The following is a 17815-nucleotide window of genomic DNA, read 5'->3' as shown; positions in this document are numbered from 1 at the left end:
ACACGTGAGTGACTACCGCGAGCATGAGCTTCCTCACTCGTGCGAGTACAACAGAAAGGGAGGGAGTAGATAGTGACAGCATGTAATGTACTCGAGTCGACGTTACTTTGAAGTGCGCACGATAAACGATATGGCAGGGATTAAACCCAATGGATTTGCTTGCCAATATTATAGACAAAAAATTGCTTCGTCCGACAATTAATGGGCGTTAGGGTTCGACGTCGCGAAGAGCTTAAATATCATGGATTAATATAGCTTCGAGAGTTAAGTAAAATATTTTTCCAGATCTACAATTAATTAATACAATCATTATGTAAAGAAGAGAGCGGGGAACGGATAATAGTTTAGCTCCTTTATTTTATCTTTTTTTTTAATGATGGAATTGTTGTTAAGTATTTCAACACAAATCAGAAAAATCGTCTCTAATGGCTAAGAGTTACAAAGCCGAAAATATTGAGCTGGAGATAAATATCGAACATACAGAACGTGACGCGTGCAAAATAATAATGAAGATATTCGAAAACAACATATTTGAGGGGGAACTATATTTGCAAAATAATATTTAAATTCTCTCTAAGATACCTCAATGTTTGCGATTTCATGAATGAACGATCGTTTCAGTGTTGACAAATAACATCCAAAATTATATGTCGAAGTGCTATATATCGACCGTATAACCATCGAATCACTTTCCGCTTTCACGTTTTTCCCTCCATCTAATCCTTGCGGTACCGCTTCCGCTTCTCTATCCCATTGCGCGTTTATCCTCGCTCGAGCATTCACGACCGCGTAATTAATTGATTAACGGAACTTTACAGTCGAAGGTTCGGTAAAAAACAAACGCGCGACGAGTCACTCGGAATCAGAAATCGTCGACACCTCCGGCTCCTGAAGTATACTACGTCGAGTAACCGTCCTCGAGTTTCGTACTCATAAAGACGTCGGTTATTCGACTGTGCGATCAGCTCGATTCGCGCCTCTGCATCTCGCGCGTTCCCTTTCACCTGTATCCTCTTATCTTCTTCCATTCACGAGGCGTGCGCGCTCGCCGTCTCTTTTCGTCCTCTTGCAAGAAGGTCCTCGGCGAGTCTCCCACCTTCTCTGGACCGCCGTGTTGCGCCGCGGTGCAGTTTCTCATTGTAGGCTGCCGCTCTTGTTCCACATTGCGAGCGGCGTAACTCCGCTGTGCGTTACGTAAACGCCGGCCGAGGGAAATTGAAGGTGTTTCCCCCCTTCCCCCTGTGGAATGTCGCAAGTGCCACATTCCAATCTTTACGGAAATTAAGGGTCCTCGATACCGGTCGATATCGATCACGTTGATCTCGGGCATGTAAAAGCAAGAAAATCGTAAGAAAAGAACGACCGAGATATGTCACCCTTACGATGCCGGCACGCAAACTAAAATGCTCTCGTAACGAGTGGAGCTTGAGATATTTCTTCTCGTATAGATTCACAGTGCGCGAAAAGCAAATGTAATCAAAGAGCATTGTTATAAAAATTATATTTATCCACCTTTCGCTTCGCTGCTTTAGAGAGTCCTTCATCTTTATCATAATATCATCTTGCTACTGATTGTAAGAGTCATAACTCTCGGCAAGTGACATCAGACTGTTTTGCGTAGCGTATTATATTATCACAAGAAGCAGCTTCGTAATTTTGTGTCGAGTCTCTCAAATAATTTAACAAGCTGTCGATCAACATGTTTCCTGCTTCGTTCCGCTATATTCTCTAACAATTGACCAAGTGCTTTCTATCGTTCCAAAAATCTGTAAAGTAACACAAGCGTATATTGCATCATTTAAAAGATTACGGCGCGTGTATTAAAATAAATATTCGCTATCTCAAATAATAACAATGTTTATACTTTTGATAATCTCAGGACTGATGAAATTGAAAAAGAGAACCGATAATCTTAAAACTAAAGTTAATATTTACTTCGGAGGGTTCAAATTAAAGATTTCGATTAACAACTCGAAAAAAACTAATCTTGGAAAATTTGAAATAAAATTAATTTTTTCACAGTTTTACGAAATCATCTAATTTTATAAATTTCTTCGTGTAGTCTTATTTCTAAGAAAATTCGTACCAAAATCAACAGCCACACGACGAAAATAGCGATATTCTTCACGAGCATCGTCCTTGTGGCTTCCGCCCACTTAGTCGACGTCTCGATTAGTATGGGTATCAGCAGCATGATCGTCGATATGCTCAAGGCGGCGAATAAACCCAGCAAGGGTACCATTTGGGGCACGGCGATGGCCAACAGTGCTACGAACGGAAAGAAAGACGAGGACGAGGTTATTTCCTGGTAATTACATTCAACATTCGTGCCATCAAGTGCTTATAATACGCTTACTAGTGCCTATTATGCCGCCTAATCGGAGCGAGTATTCGTAAAATCGATGATGCAGCGTATTCTTCGTGACGATTCTCGAGCGGATCATGGGCCATAGCACGCTGATTGGGACGTAGTACGCCAAACCGACAGTAAACAGGACCGACAAGGAAATGGCTATCTTGACTACTTGGGCCAGACTGCGAAAAAGAGTATTAAACGATCAATAAAGTGGGATTTTGGGACATAAGTTGCGATTTTCGTACGTCTGCGATCGATACAAATCTAAGATTTTATCGTGAAGCAATCTTTTGATTCGAGATATGATATTCTCTCACAACGCAATTATTATATTAAAAGAGGGAGATTTAGATTAACGCTGAAGTAGAATTAAAACGGTACAGTATAATTCCGTATGTTTATATATTATATAATTATAACGAAAGAACAGTCGTTGATTACTTATCTAGCAATGTTGTATTATTATTATTTAAATTTCAAAATGCTGCAGCAGCGTCGCAGAAACGTGCATGCAGTATAACTGTATTGATCTCTAATCGAACGGGATGTTATACAACTCGATGATCAAGAGAGAAATTCCATAACAAAATTATACGATAAGGTACGTATCAGTGGACAGTGAACACGTGTTAATAATGATACAGAACGTTACTCATTACGTACAGATAAGTGACCGAATTAATAACCCACGCGAAATCAAGGTATGTCGATCGTGTGAAGCCTAATGAATTGCGATCGGATAATTCCTAGAATATTGCGGCAATATATTGTGCTTAACGATACGTGAAATCGTCAGATCGCATTGTCCAGATGCAATGACTGTGATAATTTAACTGTGGTTGTCTTTAAACTAGTTTCAAGTCAGACTTGAGTCCTTCACGTTTACGCGGTCAAACTGACCCTCACGATTGCGTATTTCTTTTACTACGGTTGGCTGGTTCGTTTCGCTTTTGTTGAATTTGTTCGAAGGACTCGCCGTGGATACGTATTCTTGTGATTCTTACGAGAAGTACAGAATGAATCGAGAATACTGAACACGCGTGGAGAGAGCCGCACGATCACGTAAATGTTAAGCACATCCTGTTCTGTGATCACAGATTATGGCGATGTTAATTATACAGCTGTCATTTAAAGCAGACAGCTCACATATTTGCCGATTGTCGCACGTTAATGCACAGTTTAATTGCCTTTGATAACAATTTATTTGCGATTCCTGGCAAATAATAAATTTTTATTTGCCCAAGAAACTGATGTAATTTCTTCGACTATTTCGTTTGCTGAAAATAGTGCAAATGGTCTGTGAAGTCAGCTATTTTTGGTCTAAATATAATTAACTATAATTGATCGAAAGAGAAAGAGAAAGAGAGAGAAATATAAGTAAAATATATGTTCGATATTAAAGTATTAATTAAATGGACAAGCGGTAGTACGAGTATTTCGCAAGGTAGAAATTAATCCACCTACGTCTCCTCCATTGGTAAATTCTTGATGACGGTGTCGCAGGCGTCCGGATACTTGTTGTAGCCGAAGAAACCAAATGCCAGGTATATGACCGTGTTGAGCGACGTGCTGGCGACGATCAGGCGCGGCATATGACCGGGATGCCTCATCGTGTTCTCCAGCGGCAGGTACAGGGTCATATTGTGCAAGGCGAACAGGAAAATGGCGCAATACATGGGCACAGGTAGAACTTCCGTCAGGGCGTCAAGTCTACGGGGATCGGGCACATCGTCCAAAAAGTAGTAAAACGCGATGCAGACCCCGAGGAACAGGAAGACAGTGCCGATAATGGAGAACGGTGCCAGATACTTCAGGTTCGGCACGAAGCCCAGGACGCAGGTGAAGGGAAAGAAGATGACGATATAGACCCGCGGGTTCAACTCGAGACCCGAGAAAAATTCTATCACCTGGAAATACCGCAAAACATGAAGTATATGTTACGTAATTTGTTACCTGTAAATCAAAGATATCCGAAGATTATATTGAAAACTTTGTCATAAAAAATGCTCGTAATCACCATTTTTTCGTAGATATCGATTTCCCGCAACTTTGTCGTATCATATCTCTTTGTTTGTCCTAATGTCCGCTCATTTTGCAATAATAAAAAAAAAATATAAGGCGAGACCGAGGAAAATAAGATAAAATGCGATATCTAATTGCAATTAGAGTAAGTTGCAATAAGATCCTTCGAGCAATCTTTGGTCCGGTATTTCCTTAATTGAAACATTGAACTATAATTTCCGGATACAAGCCGGTGGAAGCGAAGGACCTTCCACAAGAAAAACGAGTTTCGTCAAAGAATCGATCATTAAAATTGAGGTCGTCTGTTCCGGGAATACCCTACGTAAAAGGATTTTCATTTGTATAAAAATCACCGAACGGACGTCACGACTTTATTTATCGTTCCGACTTCCGGCTTCCGACTTCCACTGTGGTGCCGCGATACCGTGTCATCGTACCTGTTGGAACGACGTGGCCACGTATAAGATGTATATCACGACGGCCTGAAAGTGCACGAAGCAAATGATCACGTTGGTAACTACGCCGAATAGCCTGGCGTACTTTCGAATCCTCTCCGGACCCGCCTGGAAGGAGAACTGCGCCGTTTCGGCAAAATCCAGCATGGGCACGCGGTTGCGCCTGCATAACGCCTGGGAGCATTGCACCTGGACACCGAGAAAAAGAAAAAAAAAAGAAAAAAAGAATCTGCCTGCATTCGGATGCGCTTTGCGCGATCCAGGACTTTCCTTTCACTCTATGTCTAATATGTAGCTTATCTCATCGATTGCGGCACCGATTCGCAAACAATTAAGTCATTGCGGTATACAAGGACAAGCATGATAAGCAAGAGAGACGCCTATGTGTTCGTTTCTCGCTAATTGTTATGATTTTTTTAAACGCTAGCGATAACGCTCGAGGAGAAAAAGTTCTCGCTCGTCGTGTTCTCACGTACGACGATGATGGCGGTGTGAATGGAGAGCGTGCCGGCGACGATACCGCAGACGATGGACATCGCGTAGCCGGTCCTTCTGAAGGCGTGCGGCAGGAAGAGGATGCCGGTGCCGATCGCGCACTTCAGCAGATGCATGAACACAGCGAAATCTCTGCAACGGTTTTATCACGATAATGTGCGTGCAACCTTCCTGTTTGTTACCGATATCTTGGTAATCAATATAATAAGTAAGATAATATTGAATCGTTGATTTAATCGTAAACTCTTATTAATTTCGCAATTTTATTGCGATAAACGCTTCTCGCATAAATAATAAATAATATAATTGACGATTATTTCATATAATATTAATTATAATCGTGGCACACGAATTAACATAATAACTATGCTCTTGAAATGTTGGTATAGAATTCTTTAAAATAATTTTAATTAACTTGATGAAAAATTTCGGTAATAAAAGAACATATAGAGATCATGAATAAGAGAACGATATGACTCTAAGCGACAAAGCGTTTCGAAAATTGTCTCATAATAATTTTTTGTAATAATTTTGTCACGTGAGTGCAGCTTAGCCTGTTAGCATTTTGGATCTTTAAAAGTTTTACATAAACTCAAGTATTGATTCTTGTCTTGAAACAATCGATTGATTAATCAATCTAGATAGGAAATTAATAAGTTGTATGATTTTAAAAGTCATTTTTCCAAAGATTTGAAAGTATATATATATATATATATATATGGCTCAAGAGATATTTAATACGGAATTAGCTGATACCTTATCAGCTTATACATTTACCAAAAAATTGCATCATTAATAATTTATTCTGCGATCATTTTCTCAATGCGTCAATTGCGACAAATATCAGTTTATAATCCACTTTACACAAATAATCATGCAATATGTACAGAAGAAATTATAATGCATGACATATTTCTATCGCTCTAAATTTTAACAGGACATTTTATAAAGGATTTAAGTTAGGTTAGATTAGGTATAATGTTTACACGTTAATTGCAGATTGCTAGTCCGCTTATTAGTTTAACGTGTAAAATCACATATGTCTAGCTTAAGAAAGCTTTTAACTGATGATCAAGGGCAATCAAGGGAAAGATAGTAAAGATACAAAACGTACGAGGTCAGAGGTGCGGATGGGCGATCGGCAAAGGGATCGTACTCGGTCTCTCGGATCTGCTGTTCAGCTTGGACTTGGACATCTTCCGCGTTTCGTCTCCTTGAGATGTAGGACCTATCGTCGTCGTCGATCAAGAATGTAGATAGGGGAACGGGGGGTATAGCCTCCCCGGACCTTATTGAAATTCAAGTATACCGCCTATCTATGGCCATTGTTTAAACATTCTGCATATGTCGAGATACGCCAGAAGGGCATATATTAGAATATTTAAACAATGGCTATAGATATGCGGTACACTTGAATTTCAATAATGTCTATGTCTATTCTCGTTTGAATATTTAAGTACGAGACGTCTTACTTATCGATCATATCGCGCGTTGCCTGGAACTCCGCAAGGTTTGCCGGCATCTCTGGATAGCTTCGATAACGCGAAGCATCCGGATCTCTCGCTCGCGGAGATTCCGCACGACGCTCGACGCTCCCGTCGGATGATGACAACCGATAAACCATCTAATTAACGTATTAACCCGCTTGCGTGACGTTCAGTGTCATTAATGCCTCTCCGCAAACCCGTTTAACACAAGCAGTGGCATTTAATCCGGCGGGAGAACATTCGCGCGCTGCAGCCTGATCGTCGAAGAAAACGCGATGGTTTTGAAAAACGCGCAGCGATTACAAAATGCGATTAAACCAGACGGACGGACAATTACCTCGTAACTTTGATTGACATTTACATTCGAGGAGTACGAAGTAACGAAGTCGTCTCGAATTATCGATTTAAATCGCCTGTATTCTGCGAAATTGAAAGAAAGAAAAAAAAAGAGAAAGAAAGAGACCGAGACTCTCGAGCTTGTATATTTAAAAGAAAATGATAGTGTTTTTCTTGATCGGAGTTATTAAGTTGAAATTAAATCACTTTTTGAGATTAAAGACGTTTAAATGTAAAAGGTCGGCATTCTTTTTGCAATTTTGCGGCAACGGTCACACAACGTGTTCTCCCGAAATAATACGAGACATCCGTTGTGTGTTAACCGACGTATATAATTGCTGGCCGTTTAACATGACGGTGTGAGTGCGCCACACTGTTTTATTACGAAATTTAACTGGGCATAATAACAACCTTGCGTTTCGAAGAAGCAATTTTTCGCATAGACATTGCAAAATGTTTTCTTGATCAGCGGTGAACTTGAAATACTTGTCGAGGAAACACGTATTTGCGATGTTGGAACTGAATGCATAATTATAACGTTTTTATCTCACCTATATGATTGCATACAAATACTGCAGAAACGTAAAGTCGCTGCTAGTCGAAAATTAACAAAAGCCTTACAACGGCGAAACGATTTGTTTTCCGCGCAATTATTTATCGGAATGCATTTGCTTTTATCAAGGAATTCTCAACCACGTAAATGATAGGAAATATGTATATTATTCATCACTTATTCGTATAATCACACGACTGAAAAGATAAATTGTCTCAAGTTTCCGTTGGCAATTCAATAAAATACGTGAGAGAATGGCATTTTACTTGGAAAAAAAGTTTCTTCGTCAGTTTCTCTTTGTCGGAAGTAGCATTCACTTCGATCAATATGTCCTTGATAAGTTAATAGAAAGCTTTGTCATGAATCTTATGCAACAGCAGAATAAAATCTTCCATATTTATAACAAATTAGTTTCTTATAAAAGTAGTGCAATAATTATTTGCATTATTACCGAAATAATCGGTATTATACTATAAGATCATTATTTTATTTCATCATCTCATGATACTGAAAGATTTTAACGATTTAACGATATCATCCAAATATTAATTCTACGATTATAGATAATTGTTGATTGGAGATAATATGTGATTGCGAAGTGATTTCTTATAATATGACGAAATGTGATATACGTTTTGCTGTTGAATACAAGTTGTTTTACAAGTACACGCGGTAATCTGCCAAAGTCGTACAGATTTACACGAGGACTATATTAAATGCATACTAGAAAATGGATATCTTCAAGTAATTTCATTTTATTAATAGGATCACATTATCGCAGATTCGTTACAGATAATATTTATTTACATTAGAGCTAATTTATTTAAATAAATCGCGACGTTATCTATGTACAAATATGTCGGTGTGTATTCGTAAAACAATAATTAATAATTCTATGATGATAAGACATATCTAAACTAGATAAAGTATAATACAGCGACAGCGCTTTAATAACCATCGGTATCGGGAGGATGCTGCACTCTCGCAGCCCATTTATATATGCTCTTTCTCGATTACTCGTTAATTAAAGGTATAAAAATAATAGCCTCCAGTCGGCAGCGCACACGCTGATACGGGCACTAAAATCCACCGGCTGTACGAATAACAATAATATCTGAGCATTTTCGCTGGCGTCCACGAACCCCATTGTACAAAAAGGAAAAAAAGATCAGGAAAAGAGCAAAATTCACCGAATGCGCATCGGTTCCCCTGTTCGTTTTCGCCGCGCATAAAGACATTAGGCGCTAATAAAATAATAAGTAGAGTCCGTCAGTCCTGTGGCTTACACCTTAAACTATATGTTAATCACATGTTTCACGGTTATTTATAGCTAGGATCACAGGCTCTGTCTGTGATTATTATTCAGTGTTCACAATCGTCAATGTTAGTTATAAATTAAAATTGGTTGTTGAAACGAGGAACTGTGTAGTACATAGTGCTCTTTCCGGAGTCGCGGCATCGTGAGTTTTACGCGCATTGGAACGCGATTCCGGTGAATCGTTAACGAATTCGACGAGCCTCAACCTTCCTATAACGAGTAAGAGTTAACACCGTTCATCTTTTATCACCCTCAGTTGAAATATACATTGTGCGACCGAAGAACGAATGAACAGCGAACACGAAATCAAAATTTGTTTAAAAAAAAGCTTTTTCAACGTATCGCATTCTATTCGTTCTATTCGCATTCATTGTTCGTTCGTTGTTCATGCATTCGATGTATATCTATACCAAACATACACCCGTTATTGCGTCCAGCGGACGAGCGCATGAATATAATTAAACATGATATGTTATTTTCGAGAAAGTGTGAGTGGAGAGCACTCAATATATTTCCATATTCGATGAAAGTTTCAGCATCCGCCTTTTGTCTTTTAAATTTTTCAACAGTCACGCATTTCGCACAATCGTAGCACAATACTTTTCCGTATCATCAACTAAACATTGACTAAACTCAGACATAAATCCGCATTATTATAACACACGCAATAAATAAGAAAGCGATTAATCACAACATAGATTCGAAGAAATGCTAAATGGAATACGAAATTGCAACTGTGGAATGTGAAATATTGATTCTGTTAGTCCTCTGTTGCGAGCTAACAACCCGATCGGATCTTTCCTGATCACACACCTGACGACACATCTGTTAGACCAAAAGCTTTTCGCTTAAAAAATTACAAATATTCGTGAGAAATATATAAAATAAAAATAACGGTACATAAAGTGTAGATATAAAATTTACAGAATTGCGAAGTACTGTCACCGAACGTGGACCAAGTAATCGAAAGTTTGATTAACACAAACTCATTCTTGACGTTGGTTACGTAAACCAAATACCGTTTACATGTTAAAAATAATACCAAACGTAACATCAAATAACATCAAAATGAATAAATATAAGCGTTTGCTGTTGCATTTATTGATATGCGACTCTATAAAAGATTCAAAAATGTTTCTTAATTGATAAGAATTATACATATACCTCTTGATAAATTAGGTATATGTTTTACACACATGTGAGAAATCCGAACAAAGACAAAACGTGAGAGTTTGTGCAAGAATAACGTATATTCTTGCACAAACTCTCTAAAAAGATTCGAAAATAATTTTTATCATATTTCGGTATGTGTGTATCTTTCTTTTACTTGATAAATAAATTGATATATTTGAATAAATTGATCAATTTGAAATTTGACCATACTTAAATGATATATCTATATAAATTTGAAATTTGACCATATTTCCATCTTTATATCGTTAATAAAAGTAATAACTTTAGCATTTTTTTGACAATTACTATCATCAGTTACATCAATTATACAAATTATAAATCAATGTACGTTCGTCGTGATGAAAGTCAATACATCATTTTTATTCTTGATTAGATAGCAAAATTGATTGCTAAAAAATCTCCGTCATGTTATAAAGGTGTATGAAATGCTCTTCAAATGCAACTCGAGGGAAGTACACAGTAAGTCCTGTGGGGAAATGGTATTGTTACATTTCAGTTTAGAATCGTTAGATTTCTGTCCGTTTAGAATCGCCACAAGATGCGATTCTCAAACAAATAAAAACGAAAAAACAGTCGATATTAAAAAGGCACAGAATAAGGGTCATTGAGAACGCGAGTGTCACTCCTCCAGCGCATCGTATCTTCTAAACGAATATGTTTCACATGTCTAGAATTCTGTTATTTATACATTCGTGTACGCATCGACGATACGATGCGGATAAGGCCGCGTAAAGCAGAACCAGTGGTACGGTGTGAAATAATGGAAAGAAGCAAGAGCAAGTAATTCACTCTACGCGACTCGCCATTTTACTAGCTTCGCGTTAACGTCGACGATCGGCGCATTTTAATCCTCGCTCGAAATCGGATGGCATTCGAGCGAGTCGCACTCGGCCAGGGCCTCGCCGCGTCGCAGAGGAAACTCGTCGGTTAGCAGGCTCTCCGGCACCGTAGCCGCCGAGTCGATGCTGTCGAAGTAGCGATGAGGCCAGGCGGAACTCGTGCGGAAGCGCCTGGTAGGCGAGCCGATTATGAATTCTACCCGTGTGGAACCGGTGACGGACGACGTCTCTTGATTCAGGGAATCCGGATAGAGGGACGAGTCGCTGTGACGAAAACTGCTGTTGGTCGAACACCAGGAACTCGGTGGTTCGGTGCAGTTCTGGAAAACGCAAAACGCGTGTTAGTCAAGTTGAACAAATAAAATGCGCCCTGCTGCTGTTCTATTACAAGCGAGAAGATTCTCCTGCCGAGACTACAGCATCGCTTTAGAGATGCATCATCTTGGAGATGCATCTTGAAGAGATGCGTGACAAAGAGATTAACTTTATATTAATACCCAAGAATTTAGAACAGCCGATTTATAAGTTAAATTTTGCAGCGTGAAAGTTGACGATAGACAAAATTACGTGCTAAATGTAAGGACGGTATGACGGTAACAATCTGTGAAAATACTAGTACTACTGGCTGTTTTAAAGCTGAGGTATCAAGATCTGCCATCCCTCGTATTTATATAATATGATATGTACGGGCGTAAAGTAAAATTCTCATACGAAGCGAACTTACTACGTAATGATTTGAATTCAATCATAAGAAATGTAAACGTAAAAATCGTAGTAATTAAAGTAAAGAGAGCGTCTCGTGAATTTTATCAGCGAATGGAATATATTGTAAAATGTAACATCGTTTCGCGCGATGTTGCTGGATATAAGATGGACAATGAACCGCAAGGCCAAGCAGGTAAGCGTCGCTTCATTTTGATCGATTCATTTTCCCTCAAAATCGCTGGTCGCAAATATGACTGTGGTAAATCGCGATTATGACGACTCTCTCGGGCTTTTTTTTATGTTCCGCATATAAGCAACGCTAGCAAATAAAATCAAATCTCAGCAAACGAAAAGAGCAAACCAATTTAACATACAACATACATTTGAAAGAGTAGGGAGAAAAACTCGCTAACGTGGATTGCTAATGATGGTAAAAAAAATACGTGCTAAATAAATGATTTCTCCTCTTTCTCTCTTTCTATTTCGTGAGAGATGTTTGAAAACATGTACTGGCGAAATGTACGACAGTGTCGAGGTAAATGGGTATGCGACGAATCGAGCGTGTATGGTGTGCGTCTTTATAGACAAAAGAAATGTGAAATCTAAACGTGGCTAGGATACTTCTAATTTTATCCAGCGGTCGGTCGTACTTCAACAAAAACTTCGACAATGGTAGCTCGCGCTTATCGCGATGAATGCATAGACTTTGATCAAATATTCCATGATCGGCTGTGCATGCACGAATTAACGGGTTCTCGTAAATAAATCGCAAAAGAGAAGAAAAAGCGGCAAAATTCAATGTTGCGAATAACCGTGTAAACCCATTGTAAAGCAATTTTGTAATAAGAGACTGTCTACTTATTTTACTGTATTTTCTAATACTACCATAGATCGTTGAAATCTGCTTTCAAAATATTTGAAATTAAACAACTAAGAATGTGTTAATTTCTGTTACTAGTCTAAATTGTATACGTGTAGAGTTAGCAGTCTCCCTTGAAAGAGAAAAATAATTTCGTTCACGAAATGGAAATTAAAATAATCTTAAAAGTTTGAATTTACAGTAACAAACTAATATACAATTAATGTCTATTAGTTCTATATAATTCAGATAAAACATTAGCGTATATTAAAACTACGTTATCCATTCCGAAAGCTCAAAAAACTCTCATGTAATATATTTGCAGATATAAGCGTTCTTACTCATATTCGCAATCTGGGGAGCTTTTGACTACGGGTACGTGCGCATGCCAAAATCCAAGTGAGAGCGTTCAAACCATTGTGTATACTCTACCGGTGTGGACAGAGGGGGGAAATGAGAGTGGATTGAAAAGACAGGCTACAGCTCACCACATCCAGGAAAGAAGCATCGAAGCAAATGATAATAAAAGAAGCATAACTTACGAGAAAAAACCGGCGGCACGCGAGAAGGGGCCACTTTCTTTCTTTATTGGACCGCCGTTGGGGACGGGCTCGAACGCACGCTCGCCTGCCCTCCAGATCAGACTGATTTCGGTATGGTGGACGGTCGGGCGGACAATTGGTGGTTTTAAAACAAGAGTCAGTCGATTCGCTCGCTCAAGTCTCTGCATGTATTGTTAGAGATGTGTCTTTTTTTTTTCAGGAACATTGGTTTATCAGACAAAGATAGTGGCTCAGCGAAAACGGAAGTTCCGTTCCTGTATGATCGTACATCATTGCTACCGCCGTATCAAAGTCCGCGATGGAAACAGAGGGGAAGGAAGGGAATAGGACAAGGACATAGTGAAGAAAGATGCTATGGGAAAAATGGGAAAAAATGACAATCTTATAAAAATCGGTGCATACATTTGTCCGTATCATTGTAGGAGACTGTATCAGATAAATGTACGTATTTTCGGTATCACCGGCTAATAGTCACTGTTACGGTTATTATGCACGGTAAAGACGTGACGTAACGGTAATGACAGTAACAGTACTAGTTACAGGCGAGAAGTACAGAAGTGAGACAGTTAGCAAGATAGTACAGAAGGATTCACCGTGTCAAATGGAAGCGACAAGGGTAGAACGAGTAGCCGTTTAGTCCGTCTAGCCGATCTTAATTTAACGTGACCAAAGTCAGTGCGGATCGAGATACTATCGGGAAAAAAAGGGATAGCAATTTTCTAATCTTTTTGCAAAGGATAAGAGAGTGGACTTCGAAGGGAATGACGTTGAAGGCGGTGATTGTCCCTAAGAGAGAGCGACTACAGCCCGTCGTCCTGGGAGAGAGAGAAGGCTTGCTGAGAGCTCTCTACTATACCGGGCCGTTGGACAACGGTGACTTCAGCCAGCTGCTCCAAAAGAATTGCTTTATGGGTCGTACCTTGCCGTTCTCGGACGCATCGACGGACGTCGCTACGCGCGCCAGGCTGTGGGAACGGCGTGCGGGAGCGGGCGGCCGTCGAGGGGGAGCATTAACCGTTCCCGTGATGGGCGAGGACGTGCCAAGATTGTTGTTGGACTCCAGCGAGTCACGGGCGCGGGACAGCGAGGAGGATTTATTTAAGGAGTCTCGGCTGGAATTGTTACGTGGCAGGGACCGGTTGTTCAAGGACGACTCCCGGTTTGTTTCCTTGTTGCCACCGCCGCCGCCGACGCTAATGTTGCTGCTTCCGTTACCACCGCTCTTGGACAGACTTTTATTGCCCAGCGAGTCTCGGCTGGAGTCGCGCGGTTTCGACAACGACTTGCCGCCGCCATGGCTGTCGCGACTAGAATCACGCGGCGGTCTTGTTAGCGACTTAAGCGATTCCCTGCTGTCGTTCCTGCCGTGACTGGGCGGTCGCGCAGGCGTGGTTGCAGTCACGCTCGCTGTAGGCGTCGTCGATGTCTTGCCGCTCACGTTGCCGGGTAAAGGTATACGACTAGGACGCCGCCGCGGCGACGGTTTGATCTCTACCGGCGGATGATGGTCTCGCGCGGACTCCGTACTGCTGCCGGGCTCGAGACCGCTCTGCTCGCACCTGGGTTGTTCCAGATCCGCCTCGGGATCGGCTTCCGTCGGCGGTCGTTGTTGAAGACGCTCCAACACGCGCACTCGCGCCCGCGTGCCTTCCAGTTCAATGTTTCGTTCCTCCAACTGAAAGAGATGCAGATCATTTTATATTATGCTATAACGATTGGTATAGTCTTTTTAGAGAGAGAATGTAACGCATTTAACAATGACCTTCTTTGAGACTCTTTCTAAAGTTGCTATGCAGCGACTTTTATAATTGCAACTCACCTGGAAACGTAAGTCGTCGTTCTCCTCGCGCGCTTTGTCTAGTCGCTCCGAGAGAGTTTCTGTGCTCTTTTTCACTTCATCTAACCTTTTTTGTAGGACCTGCAAATAATAAAATTATCGAGAGATTAACAAGTTTATTCTTCTCACATAAATAGATGCATTAGAATAGAAATCACCAATCTTACCTGATTATGGACGGTAGTAGTAATTAGGTGCCGCTGAAGCTCGAGGGGCGAATGCTCGCGAAGAATGGCCGCAATCTTCTTTGAGTCTACATCTTTCACGTGAGTCACCCGGGTGGGCGAGACTAGGATGGAATCGAGCGCTCCCAGCCTAGCTCGCCTTTCATTCACGTTCGCCTCAACATCAATGTCGACATTGCGCATCTCGTCATTGCGCCCGACAACGTCCAACAATACATTCTTCTCGATCGTCCTCGTGCGAAAGCGGCTCTTGTGAGCCTTGTTTCCAGGACTACCGGTGACTGACGCAAACGCCGAGGTCTTGCTTTTGATACTAGTAACACTGGCATTCTTCGGCGAAGAAATCACCGGCGCGATAGGTTGCAGTCTTTGAACGCCCGGTGCCAAAATCTCCGAGGCGTTCTCGGTCAGTCCAGCCCGCAACCGATCCTCCAGACCAGTCTTGAGCGCCGACAAAGCGGCCAATTCCGTCTGCAGTTCTTGAGCTCGAGCGCGACTCGATATCGTTTCCGCTTCGAGCTCGGCCACTTTGTCCAGGAGCTGTTCCTTTTCCCGCCTGAGAGCTATCACTTGCGGGTCCCTACTGTCCTGCTGCTGCCGATCGACGCTCCCATCGTCAACAACGTTGCGGTCGATCGTCCTGTCGGCATTGCCAAGGCCGGTGATTTTTCTCACAGCCTCGAGCACGTCCGTCGACACCAGCTCCTCCGTCGCCACGCTCTCCAGGCGACCCTGAAGGCACTCGACCTCCTCTCGCAGCCGGATTCCCTTCCGGTGGATCACGTCCAGCAGGTTCCAGAGCTCATCCTCCGCCTCGTCCAACGCATTCGGCCGGGGGCTGCTCGCTCGCGGCGCGATCGCCGTCGAGGCGCTGTCCTTCGACGAGGTCTCCGTACTGAAACCGGAGTCCTGGACCGTCGCGCTACAGTTGTTCTTGGTGCCGCCGCTGTGGGAGTTGCTGCGGCTTCTAGGCAGCGACGAGGATGAGGATTCACCTCCACCCCCGCTGCCGCTTCCACCGCTGCCGCCGCCGCCGCTACTTTCGCGCGTCACTCGCCGCCTTATCTTGCCAGGCTCCCATTCGCTGATCCTTCGCGAGGACGGGCTCGACAGCGGCAGCGGGATGTGCGAGCTCTGGGTACAGGTGGACGACATCACGGACGCACCCGCGGACGCCGTCGCGGCCATCTTGTGCCGGAGGTTTGGGAACGTCTCGATGACGAGGTCCCGGAACTCGAGCAGGGCGCCGACCTCATTCTGCAATTCCTGCAGGGCCACCAGGGACTTGGCTTGCTCGCTGATGAGGTAGTGGAACGGACCGGGGCGCAGGGGCATGCAGTCCATGCCACCGACGCCGACGCCGCTGCCGCCGCTGCCGCCGCTGCCGACGCCGTTACTGGCACCGACGTTCACCACGACACCCTCCGTCGAACCGCCGCCGCCGCTGCTACCGCTGCCGCACTGCTACAACAAACCAAGAAAAAATTGATCTCGCAATCTGTTATAGCTTGATAGAATGTACAAACACATATAAAACCCTACTTTACAATTTATAATTTGTGGCTATAATAACGTCTATAATATGTTGTACACAGAAAGAATCAATCATCAGTAATAGAGAACACTTAAAAAATCTGCACACAGTATTAGAATACATATATTTATATGAGAATGTACGTAACATATGTATATATGTGCAATATGTAAAAAAAATACAGGGCATATATATAATCAAAAATGTATTACGTATTGTAATAATATCTGCAAGTTTTGTATTAAAATTTCCTTTTTATCGTAGTAATTTAAACTCGAATAAATTATCATTTCTTCGTTTGTTTATTATGTAAAAAGAAACATACTTTCTTTCTCTGTCATTCTAAAATTTGAAAATTATCCCTAACAGATGTTTATTTTACAAAATTGATTCTCGCAGTATTAAATGATAAATAGAAAATATGTTAATAGAAACTGCAAAAATTTCTAATTTATTTATGAGTTTACTAAGACAATTAATTCAATCGCAAGTGCCAAACTTTCTTTTTATCACTGAAATCGACGATGAAACGACACTTTCTCACCATCTGATCGTTTTCTAGTACTACAAGTCTCGAAATGAAGCCCTATGCGTGACAGTGAAACCGTCCACTTTCCTGCGCGAAAATAACATACTCGCTAATCCTAAGTGAGGCGCGCTAACTGTTATCCGAACGTGTTAGTAATTCGCGAAGTCTGGCACGTCTTCTATCGGTACACCGTCAATCTCGCCGCCGTCGTGTCGTTCTTTTCGGACACACCCGCACGCGAACGAACCGTGACAGCACAAATTACGCCGATAATCGGCGTAATTTATCGCATTGGAAAGTGCAGTTTCTATCTTGTTCCCGCGAGAGACGTCCTTCCATTATTCGAGGTATGTTGTCCGATATCTCACACTCGTGGCAAATAGGTACTCCAAAAGCTTTCACGATGTACTTTTCATAAAATGAATGTCATTTAAGTAGAATACACCGCGTTAAATTGATTCCAAGGCAATCGAAGAATCTCTCAAAATTAATTGAAGAATCAATCGAAATCAATATTGGGAGTTTACGAACATTTGTGATGTATTACG

General features: G+C 41.6%; 1 protein-coding gene across 1 annotated transcript in view; it reads right to left on the bottom strand.

Annotated features, from left to right (window-relative positions):
- Positions 1–89: 89 nt before the first annotated feature.
- LOC112465249 overlaps positions 90–17815 on the bottom strand; it is a 67779-nt gene continuing 50053 nt past the window's right edge. The window contains exons 2-11 of the mRNA XM_025032729.1: positions 15187–16668; positions 15002–15100; positions 14039–14857; positions 11104–11375; positions 5310–5460; positions 4816–5022; positions 3821–4263; positions 2357–2535; positions 2087–2268; positions 90–1766 (exon numbers count right to left, since the gene is read on the bottom strand). Coding sequence (XP_024888497.1) covers positions 1695–1766; positions 2087–2268; positions 2357–2535; positions 3821–4263; positions 4816–5022; positions 5310–5460; positions 11104–11375; positions 14039–14857; positions 15002–15100; positions 15187–16668 — 3906 coding nt within the window. The 3' untranslated portion in view covers positions 90–1694. The remainder of the gene's footprint in view (positions 1767–2086; positions 2269–2356; positions 2536–3820; positions 4264–4815; positions 5023–5309; positions 5461–11103; positions 11376–14038; positions 14858–15001; positions 15101–15186; positions 16669–17815) is intronic.

The sequence above is a fragment of the Temnothorax curvispinosus genome, unplaced genomic scaffold, assembly GCF_003070985.1.
Source record: "Temnothorax curvispinosus isolate PA1 unplaced genomic scaffold, ASM307098v1 QBEX01015018.1, whole genome shotgun sequence".
Lineage (NCBI taxonomy): Eukaryota > Metazoa > Arthropoda > Insecta > Hymenoptera > Formicidae > Temnothorax > Temnothorax curvispinosus.
Note: the sequence above shows the minus strand (reverse complement) of the source record. Positions and strands in the feature narration are given on the sequence as shown.